Source organism: Neophocaena asiaeorientalis, unplaced genomic scaffold, assembly GCF_003031525.2.
Source record: "Neophocaena asiaeorientalis asiaeorientalis breed wild unplaced genomic scaffold, Neophocaena_asiaeorientalis_V1.1 scaffold77, whole genome shotgun sequence".
Taxonomy (NCBI): domain Eukaryota; kingdom Metazoa; phylum Chordata; class Mammalia; order Artiodactyla; family Phocoenidae; genus Neophocaena; species Neophocaena asiaeorientalis.
Genome location: NW_020174645.1, coordinates 8,577,526 through 8,596,312, shown reverse-complemented (window position 1 = coordinate 8,596,312; position 18,787 = coordinate 8,577,526). Strand labels below are relative to the sequence as shown.

General features: G+C 48.6%; 1 protein-coding gene across 1 annotated transcript in view; it reads left to right on the top strand.

The window, feature by feature from the left end:
- CCDC60 (coiled-coil domain containing 60) overlaps window positions 1-18,787 on the top strand; it is a 132,101-nt gene that overhangs the window by 77,574 nt on the left and 35,740 nt on the right. Inside the window, exons 5-7 of the mRNA XM_024758473.1 lie at window positions 1,109-1,279; window positions 9,679-9,786; window positions 17,315-17,422. Of these exons, the coding sequence (XP_024614241.1) occupies window positions 1,109-1,279; window positions 9,679-9,786; window positions 17,315-17,422 (387 nt within the window). The remainder of the gene's footprint in view (window positions 1-1,108; window positions 1,280-9,678; window positions 9,787-17,314; window positions 17,423-18,787) is intronic.

The following is an 18,787-nucleotide window of genomic DNA, read 5'->3' as shown; positions in this document are numbered from 1 at the left end:
GAAGTTGAGACCACACCCAAACAATCCTTGCAGACCTGCTTCGGAGCCCAGAAAGCCTCATAATGTGAGTCATGCCATTTCACACCCTTGTGCTGCGTGTGTGACGTCAGCCTTGACCTATGAACCACGTTTTGAGCGGAGAGTCTCTGTGAAGTAACATAACCGCGAAAAAACGGTTGCTGTCAGCCCCAGCTCCCCGAACAGCTCTGCATTTGCTTTGTGCCACATCCAGAAAATCCTCCCCTGTGAAATTAAGGGGTTGCCCCTGGTTACGGTTTTCGTTCTGTCAGGTTATCCGGCAACCGCAGGATGCTCTTTGATGAGTGGATTTCAGAAGCTTGAAGGCAAAACCGAAGCACATTTTTGTTTCAAATATGAATTCCACCTCAGATCAACGGCTTGCATCCCTAAACTTAAAAATAAGAGCCCAAATGGACAATCCAGGGCCAGTTCTGTATGATCTGGTTTCACTGTGTTCCACCAGCGTACACGTTCATTTGGTTTTGCACAATTTTACACATGAGGAACCTGAGAGACTAGTTTGCTGTAACAAGAATATGGGCTGGGCAGATGACGCCTGATCCATACCTGCCAGTGACCAGCTGGGATGCACATGTGTCATGTAGCATAGAGATTCAGAAAACTTTACATGAGCTGAGAAGCGGGGTCTAAATTTAGAAAAAGATTGCTGGTGACCTTCCGGTGACATATGTATAAGAAACTCAAATACCGCATTTCCGTGAACCTGAGACACACCATGAAAAACAAAACAAAACAAAAACACCGCCAATTAAATTAATTCTCTGGGGTGTGAATAATTATGCTCATTTCAATGGACATAGCAGAGTGCCTAGCACATAGTAGGCACTCAATAAATGTTTGTGGAGTGATGGAACTGAAACCAGGAGAGGTTAGATAATTTGTTCAAGGTCTTTGGTAAGACGTGGGTCCATAATCCAAGCTTAGGTCTCTGTGACTTTGGAATTCTAAAGGCAGGAGGTCTCCTGCTACTGGGCATGAGAGTGCCCTTCAATGGGTATCAGTCCCAAGACAGTAAGACATTGCATTGATAGCCAACTCATCTTCTTCTCTCTTTCTCTTTCTCCAGCATCTTGATTCAGTGGGTGAAGATTGGCCGTGGATACTTTACTATTCTGAGGGAGGAGAGTGCATTGAAAAAGAAGCAACAACAACTTCAGAAACTCAAAGAGGAAGAAAGAAAGATATTCCAACCAGCCAAAAAGATGTCCGATATCCAGTATGGGGATATTCTTTTGACGTAAGTAGACACCATCACCATGGCACCAGTGGTCTTGGGAAGGACCACTGTGAAGGAACACTGCCTGGTTGGGTTGAGGGGTGGCAGCTGTCTCACATGGGGAGCCCCTTCTTAGGCTGGTGTCTAATGACTTCTTTTAGTCTGGCTCAACCTACCTCGCCAGCCTCACCTCCTGATATTCAGTGAGGTATTTTCTATTACATATGTCTGCCTTCACATCCATTGCCAAGAGCTACCCAAGAAATCTTGCTGGTCCCCAGAAGTGCCTCTTTCCCTCTCATTCCAAGGCTTGTCCCTACCTCTGGGCATTTTCTCGTGCTGTTCTCTGGGCCTTAAGTACTCTTCCCTACATCCTCTTCCAACTAAAGTTCTAATTATCATTAAAAGCCCAGCTTAAATGCTGCCCTCTCTTGATCCCTCCCAGATTTCAGCCCAACCACCTCCAGAGCCCATTTGGACTCTTGAGTTCCCTTAATGTGTTTGCACGCTACTTTGTTTTTTCCGTTTTTGTTTTTTTTGCGGTACGCGGGCCTCTCAGTGTTGCGGCCCCTCCTGTTGCGGAGCACAGGCTCCGGACGCGCAGGCTCAGCGGCCATGGCTCACGGGCCCAGCCGCTCAGCGGCATGTGGGATCTTCCCGGACCGGGGCACGAAGCCGTGTTCCCTGCATCGGCAGGCGGACTCTCAACCGCTGTGCCACCGGGAAGCCCCCGGACATAGTACTTTTTAAAGCTCCCCTAGATAATTCCCATGTGAAGCCAAGGTTGAGAGTTACTGTGCTAGGGCTGCTTTTAGGAACCCAAATTGACATGTCGCCGGCTAAAGGGGAAATGGAATCCACAGCAGGTAATGCACCATTTCCCAAATTCTTCACAACGTTAACCTAAAGAAATATGCATGTGTACGTCTTAAAAACAATGGTCTTACCAATGGAACCATACAATATGGGACCTTTTTGTGCCTGGCTTCTTTCACCTGCCATAGTTTGTTTGAGGTTCATCCCAAACAGGAAGCAGATTGGTGGTTGCCAGGGGTTGAGGAAGTGGGGGGATGGCGAATGACTGCTTAATGGGTGTGGGGTGTCCTTTGGGGCTGATTAAAATGTTTTGGAACTAGATTTAGGCAGTGGTTGTACAGCCATCAATTCAAATGCCATTGAATTGCACCCTTTAAAACAGTTAATTTTATGTTATGTAAATTTCAACTTAATGGAAAAAAAAAAAAAAGAGGGAGTTCTGGTCTGTGAGGCCCTGGTGTGGGGGGTGAGGGGGCTGGACACTAGTGGTTGGAGGTCTTCTTAAAGCTCAAGGTTCCCGGTGACTGGTGGGAACCCTGAGTGTGAGACCATGAGGGGCTGGTATATTTCTAGTCTCCTTTCCCCTGAAAGTCTGGCCCTTGGGAATCCCAGCTTATTGTAAGAAGGGTCTTTTTGATTCCTCATTTGTGCAGACCATGGACTATGCTTTTTCCTTGCCCTGGGAAGCTGTTAGAAGGAAAGTTAACCTTTTCTAAATTGGCAAATGTCCTTAGGACCAAAGCAGCTCCCAGGCCGCCTTACCTCTCTGGTTTCCAGTCTCTCTTTAGTTTTGGCCGAGAGATTCCCACTTCGTTGTTGGCTCTTTGCCACTCTTTTTATTTTATTTTATTTATTTTTAAAATTTGTTTATTTTTTGGCTGCACTGGTTCTTCGTTGCTGCACGCAGGCTTTCTCTAGTTGCGGTGAGCGGGGGCTACACTTCGTTGCGGTGCTCGGGCTTCTCATTGCTGTGGCTTCTCTTGTTGCAGAGCACGGGCTCTAGGCTCGCGGGCTCAGTAGTTGTGGCTCACGGGCTCTAGAGCGCAGGCTCAGTAGTTGTGGCGCACGGGCTTAGCTGCTCTGCGGCATGTGGGATCTTCCCGGACCAGGGCTCGAACCCGTGTCCCCTGCATTGGCAGGCGGATTCTTAACCACTGTGCCACCAGGGAAGTCCCTTTGCCACTCTTTCTAAAGAAACATTTTGTCCAGCATTTTTGGTTATTTTTACCCAGTGGGTTGGTCTAAGTAAGCTAGCTTACCATTTGTGCATTCATTTATTAACTCATTCATTCATTCTGAGACTAGAGAAAATATCTATGACTTACAATCCCCACCACATGCCTTCCAAGGAGTGAGCATCCCAAGGAGAAGCTTTCTTTGGTGAGCAAGTGTATTCAAGTGAATACGCAGGTAGACAGGAAGAACAGAGAGGCTTCCCTGACAGATAGAATGGAGACATTCAGGAGACGGGCCGAGAGTGTGAGCGCAAGGGACCCTTCGGAGGAGGGAAGAGAGGAAAGGCAGCCAACAGTGGGAGAGAATGGAGATGTCTAATGAGGGTTTTTACGAGGTTTTGCCTCATAGTGTGACATGTAGATCCATTCCTCAGTTTCCCCAGAAGATCTTCAGTACAATACCCGTGACCCCTTAGTGCATTATGTCTTGGACCTTTATCCTGGCTTCCAAGTAAGTGTAGGGGTGAGAATGGGAGACGACCTTGACCCAGGCCTGTTCTCATTGTACAAGCAACCGTTTGTATTTTGAAGACCTACTGCGTGCAGGCCTTCTGATGGCACGGAGATATGAAAAGGATTGAGGGACAGTCCCTACCGCATGCGGTACCACAGCACAGTACCATGGGGGTGCCCCTCAAGTGCCCTGAAGTGTGCCTGTAAAGGAAAAACACTCCTCCCATGTGTTTCTCCTTTACTCTCACACCATGATCACACTCATACTTCTGACACCAGATGTGTGGGGTTTTCCCCCACACTAAGCAAATGTCTGCGACACCAGCAGGGCATCCTACCATCCTATTCAGTTCTGACACTTTCTGCCTGGAGTTAGCATCAGATCCCACAGGTTAAGGGTTCAGTCCCACAAGACTGCCCCCATGTCAGATGCCAATCACGAGTCCCAGGTTGTCACCTGTACTTCTGACCAACCAGCTATAAATCAGGGTCCCCATGACCCCCTTCCTTGGGTTTGATAATTTTCTAGAATGGCCCACAGAACTCAGGGAAGCACTGACTTACATTTTCCATTTTATTACATAATAAAGGGTACAGATGAGCACCCCGATCAAGAAGTACCCAGGGTAAGGTCTGGAAGGGACCCAGGCACAGGAGCTTCTGTGCCTGTGGAGTTGGGGAGTGCCATCCTCCCATTATTTGGATGTGATCACCAACTCGGAAGCTCTACGAACCCCGTACTTCAGGGATTTTTATGGAGGCTTCATCACATAGGCATGCTCTGTCATTAACTCAGTCTCCAGCCCCTCTCCCCTTCCCAGAGGACTGGGGGTGGGGCTGAGAGGTCCAAGCTTCTAATCATGGCTTGGTCTTTCTGGCGACCAGCCCCCATCCTAAAGCTATCCAGGAGCCCACCAAGAGTTGCCCCATTCCCCAGAAAAAGACACCTCTATCACCCAGAAAATTCCAAGGGATTTGGGAGCTCTGTGTCAGGATCCAGGGTCTAAGACCAAATATTAAAACAAGAGATGCCCCTGGTACTCTTTATCACGTAGGAAATTCCAAGGGTTTTAGGAGCTCTGTGCCAGAAAGTGAGGGCAGAGACCAATATATATATATATTTTCTATTACTTCACAGTGTCCGCCCGTTCAACTTTAGGGGGTGAAAAGGAAATCTGGAAAGAATCCCCAGAAGTGTGACTTCTGAGCAGGGTCTTTAATGCTGAATGGGAGTTCAGTGGGTGACAAAAAAAGAGGTATGGTTAGACCCATCTGTATCAGCCCGCCAGAAATCCTGTAAGCCCGCATGTCAGGTTAGAAAGGCCAGGGCTGGAGAAGGAGGGTGTGGTGGTGGTATCTATTGCCAAAATCAGAAATATGATTTTCAGAATGGAAAAAAAAATAAAAGCAGACAAGTCATGACCTGAGCCACCTCCATCCGGCCACTCGGTGGACCCCACTGAAGTGTCCTCACGGGACCTTGAAGAGGCGCAGGAGACAGAGAAAGCCACTCGGTGAGCCAAGGCGTTCTTACCCTCTCCGTGAAGGTCGCGCGAGCTCAGTGCAAGTTTTGCCCTTAGTGTCATCTAAGAGCCCGATGACCCTCTCTGAGTCTGGTACCTCTAGGGGCACTAGTCACCTGGCAGCCTTTCTCTAGAATAAAGAGAAGGAACGAACTAGTGGCTCTTTTTGCAGGAACTTTTTACCCAGATTATTGGGCAAACAAACAGGCTCTGGGGAAGGTGGCATCTGTAAAGATCCTCCCGTGACTGTTTAAATAGTTTGGTTGTAACGTTGCCCTTGTTTGCATGGGGTTTTTAATCCATGGTCACAGAACACAATTCTTCCCTCTCCGATCCATGTTTCAGTGTGCAAGACATGGTATATTTAAAGTTTAATAAGTTTAAATATGCATGAGATCTTGCCTCACGTGGACATTGGTCTGGTTATGACTTATCCAGTGGATTCCATAAGCTGTGCAAGGCTGGTCATTAAAATAAAACTGGAGACTGTTATTGCAACATAGCCATCAAATGCAGGTGGGGGCGGCAGGGATTATAAAATAGCACTGGGAGATTATCCCTACCAGTAGGGAGTAGTGGTTAAGAGCACAGGGCTGGGGTTCGAGCCCAGACTTCCCCCATACAACTGTTTAGCTTTGGGCAGGTCGCTGTGCTGCTCTGAGCCTCCTCTCTCTACACCCTTATGAATGGTACCAAACTCCCAAATTTGTTATGAGGATTAAAAGAAATAACACTTAGCGCAGAGCCTGGCTTATGAGACGTGCTTAGTAATTGCTAGCTATTATTATGCAGTGAAATGAAGTTGATCTCTCTGGCCCTCAGTTACTTAAAACCCTCAGATCTATGGCTAAAAATCTTAATTTCCAGGCAGGCTAGAAGGCATCTCATATGTAAGAGCTATGTTCTATAAATATAATTCCAATCACAGAATTATCAAAAATACAAGTGTTCATTTAGAACTTCTTTTTTAACACAGTATTTGATCCTGCACATTCTAAAAGCAAAAGGGATTTTTCCCCCCCTCTGGATCTAAGACCATAGGATAAGTTCTTTTAGACCAAAGTTTTAAGTCTGACAAACTATGTAGGGAAAAAAGAAAATCAAGCGTGTCCCCAAAGATTCCGGCCTGCAAGCAGTCTTTCCCACTGTGTTCATTGACCTCATTTCTCAGCTGCAGGTTCGGCTGAAAAAGGAGAAAAAAACAACGGGTAGAACTTGTCTTATGTTTGCAGTTGAGATGAGACATGAAACAAGAGATTAAGGAGTGTAATAGCTGGGTTAATTTCCCCGTATTCTAGACCACTGGGTTGAGCCAGTAAGCCTGGGCATGCCAACATATTGGCTTGTGGTTTCCTCAGCTCTAGGGTTGAATAAAGAGCCTGTGGAAATGGAAAGCAGGGGACCTAGATTCTGGTCCTATGTTTTAGTTAGCTCTGTGACCCCAAGATTGTCCTCAAATTCCCAGGAGGAAGGTGACTTCCTAATGGCTGCCTCCACCTCTTCTGGCTCCTTTCCCCACGCTAAGCCAGAGCGAGCTTTCCAAATGTAAACCACTCCCAGTTTAAAATCCTCAGTGGCCACCATTCTTTATCCGATAAAGACAAAAGTCTGAGCAGGGGCTACAAGGCTCTGGATGGGCTAGCCCTTGGCTTCCCCTCCAGCCACACTGTCTCCCTCCCCCTCCTCCCCAGGGCCTCTCCCTCTGCCCTCTGCCTACTGAATTCCCATTCAACCTGCAGATCTCAGCTCAATATTTACTTCTGTTCCAGTTACTGTTGCTGTGAGCAACCACTCCAAAACCTGTTAACTCAAGACAGCAAACATCTATTTCACTCACAAATCTGCCATTTGAGCAGGGTCAAGTGGGGAGGGATTCAGCACTAGCTGGGGCAGCTCAGTGTCTGCTTCCGAGAGAGCGCGTGCACACGGTGGCGCCTGGGGGCTGGCTGTCAGCTCTGAGCTCATCCAGGACTGAGAGCCCTCAGTCTTGGTCCCCCTCCCTATGAGTCTCTTCACAGGCTGCCAGCTTCCTCCCAGCATGGTGGTGCCTGGGTGCTAAGAGTGATCTTCCCAAGACATAAGAAGGAAAAGCTGCCAGTTCCTGGAGCTGGGACCCAGAAATTGGCGTCACACCACTTCTGACACATTCTATTGGCCCAGCCACTCAGAAAGCCAAGATTCCAGGGGGATGGGGGCTATAAAGCCACCTTTGCATTAGAAGAAACTTGAGGCCCATGTTTCTAAATTGACACAACTCCCTCCAGGAAGTATTCCCTGGCTCCGTTTCAGCCAGATTCTCTGTTTGGGTCTGTCAAAGCACCACACACTCTCCAACTCAGCCTTATCACAGCTGTGTTTGTGTAAAGCCCATCTCCACCAGGAGGCTCTTAAGCTCCGGAGGGGAGGGGCTGGGTCTGTCTCCATCACCACACCTACAGCCCCCAGCGCAGAGATGTTCCATAGATATGGGGAGACGTGAATGAATCAGGGAACCCGTCACTGATTCAATCAGTATTAAAGTCCTCAGGCTGAGAAACTACAAGGCTTTAAAGGAGCACACTGGTAGCATAAATACGTAAGGCAAGCTGGGACTGAGATGCCAGGGGTTTTTGAGTCTCAGGCAACCCAAGAGGCACCACCTCGTGCAAAGTGGGCAGCGATCTTGACCTTGGGCCTCACCCAACTCTTACTCAGAGTGGCAAGAACTTTCGAGTCTTCAAGAACCAAAGCTTTTCCATCTTTATGTGACATCTCCCAATTTTAGAATATAGACAATCAATTCCATTACGCACACAGTAGGCTTATTAAAACATGTCTACGGGCTAGATTTGGTCATGGGCAAAAAATATATACCCTGTGACCCAGGCATGCCAAAAAGGAAAAAAAACAAACAAACCCCGTCTTCTCTGACTGAAATGACTTACTCCATGATGGTGTTGAAAAGAAAAACTTAGCTGTGGTATTAAATGTAACTTAATATTTTTCACTTTGAAACAGTCCTTTTTCGATAAATGTCCAGTGGTTTCAAAGATGAACCGCCTGTTTGGGCAGTTCTCCTCTCTAAGCATCCCTTTCCCCACCCCACCCCCGCCCACCCCTGCTTCCCCCAGATGGTTTTGGCTTCAGAGGAAGCTTCTGTATTCTCTGTGGGGCAGGGGATGGGCTTCTGGAGAGGTACGCCTGGTCGTGGCTGATCTTTGGGGGCACACTTGTGCCGACGTCTGAAGCTCGAGATCCCCACGTCTCACGGCTGGTTCATCCAGCCAGTGAGTCAGCAGTCTGGAGAGTTGGGAGAAGCCCCTTTAAGGAAAGGACCGCAAATAAAAGCCGCCGACTCCAGGCAGTTCCTGCCCTGTGTGCACCCGCCATTTCCACTTCCCACCATCCCTGTCGCTAGGACCCTGGGTGCCGGCCACCTTCCTCTCTCAAGCTGAAATAATTGTGATACTTCTCACTGGTCTCCTTGCCCTCCACTCCCACCATCGGCCATTCTCAAAACAGCAGCCAGAGGGATCCTTGGTCACATCATGTCCTCTTTCAGCTCAGAGTCCTTTACTTTCGTTGAGGGAGAAGGCCAGAGTCCTCGCACTGGTCTGCAAGGCCCCCATTCTCTCTCCATCCTTCCCTCCCTCTCTCTCTGTTGCTCACTCCAGCCACACGTGCCCCCTTGCCGTCTCTAAAACACAGTCCCACCTCAGGACATTTGCACCTGTTGCTCCCTCTCTCCAGAATGCTCTGCCCCCAGACATCTGAATGGCTCACTCCCTTCCACTGCAGATTTTTATCAAATGTCACCTTCTCGGTGATAACTTCCCCAATCACTCTATTGAAAATTGCAAGCCCCAGCTCTCCCAGCCCTTCTGAGCCCCCTTCTCTTTTTTCTCCCCGTAGCACATATCACTGTCTAGTGGGGGTGGGGATGGGGACGGGTCAGCAAACTCCGGCTCATGGGCCAAATCCAGCCCCCAGGCTGGTTTTGTAAATAGAGTTTTATTGGAACCCTCCCCTTTGCTTATTGCTTGCATTCTGTCAGTGGCTTTCCTGCTACTAAGTAGTCATGACATAGACCGAATGTCTCACAACATCATAAATATTCGTCTAGCCAGGTAACAAAACATATCCGACCGCTAGTCTACTATACCAGTATACCACACAGCTGCCCGATTTATCTTATTTGCTCCTTCATGGGAATATGTGTTCCATGAGAGAAGGGGGTCTAATACGCTCTGCTTACTGGCTGCATCTAGAACCTTCATCTCTCCAGCGGGAATTACTGCCTGGCCCATAGCAGGTGCCCAGTGATATTTGCCAGACAACCCCTGGCGAGAGAAGAGGGCATTTAAAACAGCTCCTGCCCGTTCACTCTGCTGCTTTCATTCTGCTTCACCTTCAGCACAAACGGGGACAAGAAGATGAAGAAGGTGGGGATGGGAGTCCTCCTGCGTCCGTTCACCCCCGTGCACAGCTGCATCATTGCGCCCTCGCTGCCTGAGGCTCACGTGTAAGTAGTCCCACCTCTGACTCATCTGCTTATCACGCGAGGCCAAGGTCAAATGACTCAAACAGTTGGGAGCTGTGGAGCTGTTCCTTTGTCCTCTTGAAAAGGGACAGGGAGCCTGGGGCCAGCAGTGTTATGTGGTGTATAAAAATAACAGAAGGCAGACATGGGGGCTCAGAGCTAAGTGGCAATCCAGCTGGGACTGAGTCATTCCATCCCTTACCACACCAGACGCACTAATGTCAAATAGTTTGCAAAGCCCGGTAAAATCTGTCTGCAGCATGTGCCTGGCAGATGTCTCACCCAGGGCTCCGGGGACATGTTTTCCCCAAGACTCAAGGAGCTATTTCCCGGAGAAGCCCCTGCCGCCTTCTGAGCCGGCCCCAGGCACAAACTCTTCATTGCGTGATGTGACAGGGGCTGACCGACCCTCCAAAGAATACTGGGGCTTTCCAAAACCTTGACACCTTGTTCCCCTCCTATCTGTTCCAGAGAATTCTAAGCCCAGCTTTTTCTTTTTCACTAGTTAGCACTTTTCAACTGGGAGATCTCAGGCACAGAGACAGAAATTGACTGTGAGGCAGGATTGCTCAACCTCGGCACCGCTGACGTTTGGGGACAAATACTTCTTTGTTGGAAATGCCTGTCCTGTGCACCGTACGATGTTTCGCACTATTCACGGCCGCCACCCCCTAGTGCCAGTAGCACCCCCCTCCCCAGCTGTGACAGCCGAAAAGTCTCCAGAGATTGCCAAATGCCCCCTGGGGGCAAAATCACACCCATAGCCCCAGCCCTCCCACATAAGAACCGCTCTAGGCCAATGAACACGGTGCACTGGATTCTGTCTGCTCCTTGGTCGCATATTTATTAGGCCCCTACCGTATGCACGACAAAAATGCACCGCTGACTGCTCTGTGGGCCCGGTCTCAGTCCTCTCAGCAGCCCTTTTGCGTAGGTGTATTATTATCCCATCCCTGCAGACGAGAGGGCAGAAGCTCAGAGAGGTGTACTAGCCTGCCCAAGGTCACAGAGCTCAGTGTGTTGCCGCACTGGGGTTTTAAGCCAAGTGTGTCTGACTGCAGAGCCTGACCTCTCACCACCACACACGACACAGAAGGTATATCCCAAGGCCTTACCGTTGAGGAGCTAGTGATATATTTGGACAGCCAAGTCTCATGTACTTGAAGAGTAAAATAATGCAAGAGTGAAACTGTAAGACAAGATGGCAGATCCTTAGTAAGAGCACTTAGTTCGTGGGTGGAAGATGGCACCGTCACCAACACCACGGGCGTCATCATCATCGTCACCATCATCAGCCCTGCCACCGCCACCACCACCATGTATTTGGACACATTCCTGTCCCTTACTAATATTCCAGCTTTTGCTGCGCCCCACTCCATACTTTCCTCCTATCTCCCTTTGAGGAATATTAGGACTGGCTTCTTCATAGACTTATTTGTTCAGGGACATTCCAACTGGCAGCCTCTGCTTGATGTTCTTAAAACATCTCCTTGCAAAAGTAGTCTCTGCAATTTCTCATAACGTCCCATGGAAACACTTGCGCTTTGGCCTTTCTTTTCCATGGACAAGCCCTCTGAAAACAAATGGTGTAAATCAGTGGTTCTTAGGCTTTCACTTGCATTTGGATCATCTGGGGCTCTGGGCTTGGGTGCGGGGATAGCAAAATAAGGAGATGCCTGGGATAATGCGTATTCCTAGGCCCCGCCCCCATTTCCTTTGGTCTGAGCAAACTGAGGTTTAAATCAACTGTGGAAGTGACTGGAGAGGTTCTTGCTCATCCTCCTTCAGTGCCAGATGGGGAAACTGAAGCCCAGAGAGAAGGCAGAACCTGCCAAAATGCTCACAACAGGAATTCTGATCTCCTGACTCTTAAGTCAGTCCTTTGTATCAGGTTTGTTCGTTGATGGTGATGGTGATGGTGGTGATTATCACAGTGGTGGTTGTTACTATTCGTTATGCCCTAGATCAGGGATCAGCAACCTTTTTCTTAAAGGGACAGACAGTAGATGTTTTAGGCTTTGCAAACCAGATGGTATCTCTCGCAACTACAGTCATCCCTAGGTATCTGCGGGGAATTGGTTCCAGGACCTTCTGCCGATACCAGAATCTGTGATGCTCGAGTGTTTTATGAGTATAAAATGGGGTAGTGCTGTCGGCCCTCTGTATCCACAGATGCAGAGGGTCAACTGTACTTCACCTTGTTGTCGCAGCAGGAAAGCTACAATGAATGGATGTGCCCGTGCTCCAATAAAGTTTTATTTGCAAACAAAGGCACACCCTCCTTCTCTAGATTGAAGGCTGCCCCTCCTTCTCCTTGGCTGTTCAAAGGCTCTGGCTGCATTTGGTGATTGTATCGGCATCTATTGCCGTATTACAGACCACCTCGAGGTGGAGTGGCGTAAAACAGCAACCATTTAGTCTTGTTCAAAGTCTGCAGGTCAGCTGGGTGGCTCTGCTCGTCCACATCAGTTCAGCTGGTCCTGGCTGGGCTTGCATATGCGTGTGGCAAGCTGGAGGCTGGCCCATCTAGGGTGGCCTCATGCCCGGGTCTGTTGGTTGGTTGGTTGTTGGCTAGGGTGACGGCAGCGACTGTCACTGTCTTCACACAGCAGGCTAGCCGAGCTTGTTCCTTGGCTGTCAGGAAGGGTTCCAAGGACAAGAGCCTAAGCACTCAAAGCCTCTTAAGGCTTAGGCTCAGAACGGACCAAGGACCTTTCCACCCCATTCTGTTGGCCAAAAAAGACCTGTATCAGGCCTGCCCAGATACAAGCGATGGGGAAAAGAAAGATTCCACCGCCTGGCGAGAGAGAGGCAGAATCCCCTTGTGAAGTGCATGGATGCGCGAGGAGGGGAGAATCCGAGCAGTTTTATCATCATTCTGCCGAGAGGCATCAGGGCAGAGCCCGCCTGGTCAGTTCTCAAATTCTCAGTCTTCGCGTGAGCCGAGGTGGATCCGAGCCTGGTCAGTCCCGTCAATCCCAGTGCGACTGTATGGGGATCAATCATGCCGAGGAAGACTGGACCTTTACCTTTTGAAAAAAAGAGGCGGGGCACAGTCTGTAGGAAGGAGGACAGCCCCTCCTTTCCTCTGGGAGATGACTGGCCTGTCCTTAGAGCCCTTCCTGAGCAACCGTGCAACAAAGCAGTGCCTACAGCCACTGTCTGGGTTTGCCCTTGGCAGTCAGCATGGGGGGCTTTGTAGCATTTTCTGATTTCTCTTAGTAAAACTTTTGAAAAGACGTTTTTTTCTCAGGGATGTTGACTCCCACTCGTATTCTGCTTGGTACAGCAGTTTCAACAGAGAGGGCTATTCAGATGCACTGACCGCTAGGTGCTCCCCCAGAGTTCTGAGCACAGGGATTTTCGAAGCAGGCTTTGTGCACCCTGGTCAGTGTTTTCATCTATTATGCCCCACATTTAAGAAAATAAATGCTTTCTCTTTTAATTTGACAAAATCCAAGGTATTGTGCTTTGACCTGACATACAATCATTATGAGAAAGGAGCGATTTCTATCAAGCATGTTTCTGGGGACCCTTTCTTTCTCTCTCCCTCCTTCCCTCCCTCCCTCCCTCCCTCCCTCCCTTTTCATTAAGCTTATTTTTTTAGAGCAGATTTAGGTTCAGATCAAAATTGAGGGGAAGGTGCAGAGATTTCCCACTTCCCTCCTGCCTCCCCCATTATCGACATCCCCCACCGGAGTGGGACGTTAGTTACAACTGATGAAGCTACACTGACACATCATAGTCACCTGCAGTCCCTATACTGATCCTTTTACTGTTTCCATAGTTTTCTCCTTTCAGAACATCATATTGTTGGAATCATACAGTAATATAGCCTTTTCAGATTGGCTTCTTTCACTTCTTTCACATGCTTTTGAGGTTTCTCCTTGGCTTTTCATGGCTTAGTAGCCCGTTTCTTTTTCACGCTGAATAACCGTCCATTGTCTGGATATACCATAGTTTATTTATCCATACATCTCTAAAGCTTGCTTCCAATTTTTGGCAATTATGAACAAAGCTGCTATAAACATCTGTGTGCAGGTGTTGTAAGGCACTTTCTATAAGCAGAGAAAAAGGTCCAGACCCATTGGATGAAACCCTATTCTGCTGAAAAGGGCGTGAGGGCTCTACCCTATAATAAGAGACATCAACACTGTATTAAAGCACAGATTCGGGAACCGGACTGTCTGGGCTTAGATTCCAGCTCTGCTGTTTGCTGCCTTTTTTGACCTTGGATAAGTTATACGACCTCAGTTTCTTCATCTGAAAAATGGGAATACGAATAGTACCTTCCTCACAGTGTTGTTATAAGAATGACTTTAATGGATGTAGAATACTTAAAACAGTGTCTGGCACAGAGTCAGCGCTCTATGGGAAGTGTTTACTATTATTGTTATTTTGCTGTTGTTGCTACTATTCTTTGTTATCTCTGTGGTTGTGCATATGAGAACTGTGCCCAAATTATCAGCTCTGGAAAGTGTCAGATCCCAACCAATTTATTCCCTCCATCTCCCATTCAGTAACCAGAAATGTACTGAGCCTACTCTGTGCATACCTGTGATGGACAAGACTCTGTAGCTCAGAGGCTTGTGGGCTGCAGAGACAAGTAAACAGGTAGTTACAAGACAGCAGGGACATAAAATGTAGGGACAGAGGGACACATTGTAGGGTGGGGGGTGCTTTAGAACCTCCTCGGAGAGAGGATGCTCGAAAAATCAAGGAAGGCTTCCTGCTGGAGGCGACATCCGAGCTGAGAGCCAATCACGGAGAGGCAGAGGAGGAGGAGAGGAAATGTGTATCAGGAGCAGAGGACAGTGGCGAGCACCTCACCTCACTTTCACTAGAACGATTACTGCCATTATACAGATGAGAAAACTGGGGCTCAGGGAAATGACGTAATTTGGCCGAGACCACATAGCTAATAAATGGCAAAGCTAGGATTTTAACCCAGTGCAAAGAGAGTATGTACAGTGAGCTTGCGCTACAGAGCAGAATTTCACCAGGCTGCAGGTGGCGGCACAGGGGTGAGAGAGGAGACTCGAGGCTGGGGAGATGGATGGGAGTCTCCCATGTGATGGGGTGTTGGTTTGCCAGGGCTGCCATAACAAAACCCCACAGACTGGGTGGCCTAAACAACAGAAATGTATTCTCTCACAGTTCTGGAGGCTGGAAGTTCAAGATCAAGGGGCCCACATGCTGGTTTCTACTGAATCGTTTCTCCTTGGCTTTCGGAGGGCTGCTTTCTCGCTCTGCCCTCACACACTTTTTTCTCTGTAAACGTGTACACCAGTGTCTCTCCGTGGGTCACGGCTCCTCTTCTTCTAAAGACACCAGTCAGATTGGGTTAGGACCCACCCTCTTGGCCTTATTTTAACCTCATCACCTCTTTAAAGGTCCCCAGTACAGTCACATTCTAAGGTACTAGAGATTAGGACTTCAGCATATGAACTTTGGGACATAACTCAATCCATAGCAGATGGTTTAGGGAGTCTGAAGATCTTAAGCAAGGGAGGGAGAGGGCCACGTTTGTGCCCGTTCCTGTCACCTGCAGAAATGAGTCTGATGCTCACGTGCCTCTCGGCCCCCTGCCACGAAGCACATCCCACCTCACCAGCTAACTCCCTTACCCATCCCTCCCCACCCGCAATGGACACAACGGAACGCCCAGGCCTGCAGGGGCTCTGAGTTGTGAACAGAAGAGGGGGCGTCTCCTTGGGCTTTTCACAACTGCCTGGGGTCACAGTGAGGGTACAGGGAGGTGTCTGCACAGGGCTGGGCACATGGTACAGCCACTGCTACTGTTGGTACCCAGAGCTGCCAAAATGCACTTACCTGTAGGGACCAAGATGGTGTAAAGGGGGAAGACACAGAACTGGGAAGGCTGTGGACTTGCGGGTCCTTTAAATTAGAAGTGAGGGATGCGTGGGTGCTTATTATTAGAAAATAATTTGTGGATGGAAAAAAAAAGGAAGGAAGGCGCTATAGATGAAAAAAGAGAGACAGAGCTGCTGACTCTAGTTTTCCTAAGACCGGGTGGACACGGCTGCCCCAGAGCATGGGGGCGGAGGAGTGGGGTGCATGGGGGTAGCTCCCCCTGCAAGCAGAGTGACATGGGTGCCTCTCAAGGGGCTCTCCGGGATACGCCTGGGCCTGCTCCACACTTGAGCCCCAGGGCTCGGACTCCACCTTCTGAGCTGGGGCCTTCCTGGAAGCTGGAGGGTGGATTTCTGCCTGCCCCTCTGAGCACAGGCCCAGGAGCCCTGGGGAGTATGGATCAATACAGTAGCAGTTTCAGAGAAGAGCAATTACACAGGTTGGTAATGGAGGCGTCTGGCCCATTAGTGTTAGAGGAGAAATCATGCAGGGAGGGGCTGGCCAGTTGGGACTCCCCCTCACTTCCAGGAAGAATGCAGGCAGCAGGTTAACCCTCTCCTGACCTTGCTCTCGGGGTGGCCACTCATTTGGCCCCATCAGCACCTCAAACAATAAGAGCTCAGGTCCACAAAAGCACCGTCTCTGGGATTAAACAGATGCGGGTTCAAATCCTCACTAATCCTAGCGTGACCTCAGGCAACTCTACCTCTCCCAGTCCCTTGTCTGCAGAGGACAGAATAAAGTCACCTTTCTTATAGGGTTGTCGAGAGCATTGAATGGGGTATTCAGGCCCCATCTCTGCCACCAACATGCTGTGTGACCTGGAGCAAACCGATGGCCCCTCTCTGAGGCTCAGTTTCCTCTTCTCTAAAATTCAGATAATGATTCCTATCCGGCAGGGTTTGGGGAGAAATAAATAACACGTGTCAGGTGTCCTACCCAATGCCTGTCTCATCGTAATACAGAATGCCCCCCAAATCAGAAAATACAGGTTAGACCTATTTTTAAATGGTGTTTTAGTTACATTTTCAAATCATGTGTTCAATGTGGTTTTCCTCAACATCCAGCTACATTTGGGGCAAAGGATTTATAAATTTAAAGCAGTGGGTCTAGTTGTTAATTGGGGTGGAGAGAAAGTACAATAAATACACTAGTTTCCTTGTGTTTCCGGACGTTTTGGACCCTGCTAGTGTATTTATTGTATTTTTATCAGATGAAGAACCGGATGCCTGTAGGATGTTCATTTCCTTCAGCCCCCTCATTTGCCTGAATCCAGTCCTCTACCTGTGGGACACCCTCCCCTGTCCCTTCCCACTGTGCATGCAAATCCCCAGTAACTGGCATAGGGTCACCTTGTGTCAGATCACAGCTCTGCCGCCTACTGGCCCAGTGACCTGCACAAGTTCCTCACCTCTTCTGAGCCTCAGTTCCCTCATCTGTAAAGTGGGGCCAATAAATAGCTCAGGAGCCCATTGGGAAAGTTTAATGCTGGTGCGTGGCAAATGCTGCCACACTCCTGGAGCCTGGAGACAGCTCTCCAGCCGGGAGCCAGCACCACCCCTGTCTCTGTCGCCACTGTTGTGAAGAATGTTGTTCTAACAGGAGCCCCCTGGGCTTCCTCCCTCTGTCTTTGCAGCGAGCCCATCTTCCGCCAGCTCTGTGCCCTCCACTGGCTCCTGGAAGCCCTGACTATCGACCACACCCACCACACCATGAAGCCCGTGATCACCTGCTGGAATCCGAAGTAGGTCTCAGCCCTTCCACCTGCCGTGTAACTAGCAAGAGACTGGGCCGTGGGGGAGGAAGCTCCCATGGGTTCCCTTCCTCCTACTGCTGTTTCTTGGTGGGTGGGTTGCTTTAGGAGTGCTACTATGTGGGGTCCAAACGGGGGGTGAGCTGGAGCCAGGTCATACAGGTCATGCGGTGGTGACAGCCCCCCTGTGCATCCCTCCCAGCATCTCTCCCCAACTCCACATCGGAAGCTTGAGATGATTCAGCCACGGTGGGAGTATTTACACCACAGAAACTGGCCAGCTAGCCCAGCCCCACCCTGGAAGCACAGCTAGATTTCTCTCCAGCTCCCTTCTTGGACCATGTCTCCCCAGTGCTATTCTTCATTTGTTCCTCTTCTTTTTCCTCCTCTCCCGCTCCTTTTACTCCTCTCATTCTCCATGTTTTCATGTTTTGCCTTTCAAAGTTTTGTTGTGTGTCTTTTTTTTTTTATTAACATCTGTATTGGAGTATAATTGCTTTACAGTGTTGTGTTAGTTTCTGCTGTATAACAAAGTGAATCAACTATATGCATACGTATATACCCCCTCCCTCTTGCGTCTCCCTCCCACCCTCCCCTATCCCAGCCCTCTAGGTGCTCAAAAAGCACCAAGCTGATCTCCCTGTGCTATGCAGCTGCTTTCCACTAGCTAGCTGTTTTACATTTGGCAGTGTATATATGTCCATTGCCACTCTCTCGCTTCATCCCAGTTTACCATTCCCCCTCCCCATGTCCTCAAGTCCATTCTCTACATCTGTGTCTTTATTCCTGTCCTGCCCCTAGGTTCATGAGAACCATTTTTTTTTTTTTTTAGATTCCATATATATGTGTTAGAATACGGTATTTGTTTTTCTCTTTCTGACTTACTTCATGATTTTTCATCATTAGTGTACAGGAATGCAAGAGATTTCTGTGCGTTAATTTTGTATCCTGCTACTCTACCAAATTCATTGATTAGCTCTAGTAGTGTCCTGTTAGCATCTTTAAGATTCTCTCTGTATAGCATCCTGACATCTGCAAACAGTGACAGTTTTACTTCTTTTCTAAAGATACTTGATTCAATTTCAATTTTCTTAAATTTACCAAGGCTTAATTTGTGACCCAAGTTATAGTCTATCCTGGAGAATGTTCCATGAGCACTTGAGAAGAAAGTATATTCTGTTGTTTTTGGATGGCCTGTCCTGTAAATATCAATTAAGTCCATCTTGCTTAATGTGTCATTCAAAGCTTGTGTTTCCTTATTTATTTTCATTTTGGATGATCTGTCCATTGGTGAAAGTGGGGTGTTAAAGTCCCCTACTATGTTACTGTCGATTTCCCCGTTTATGGCTGTTAGCA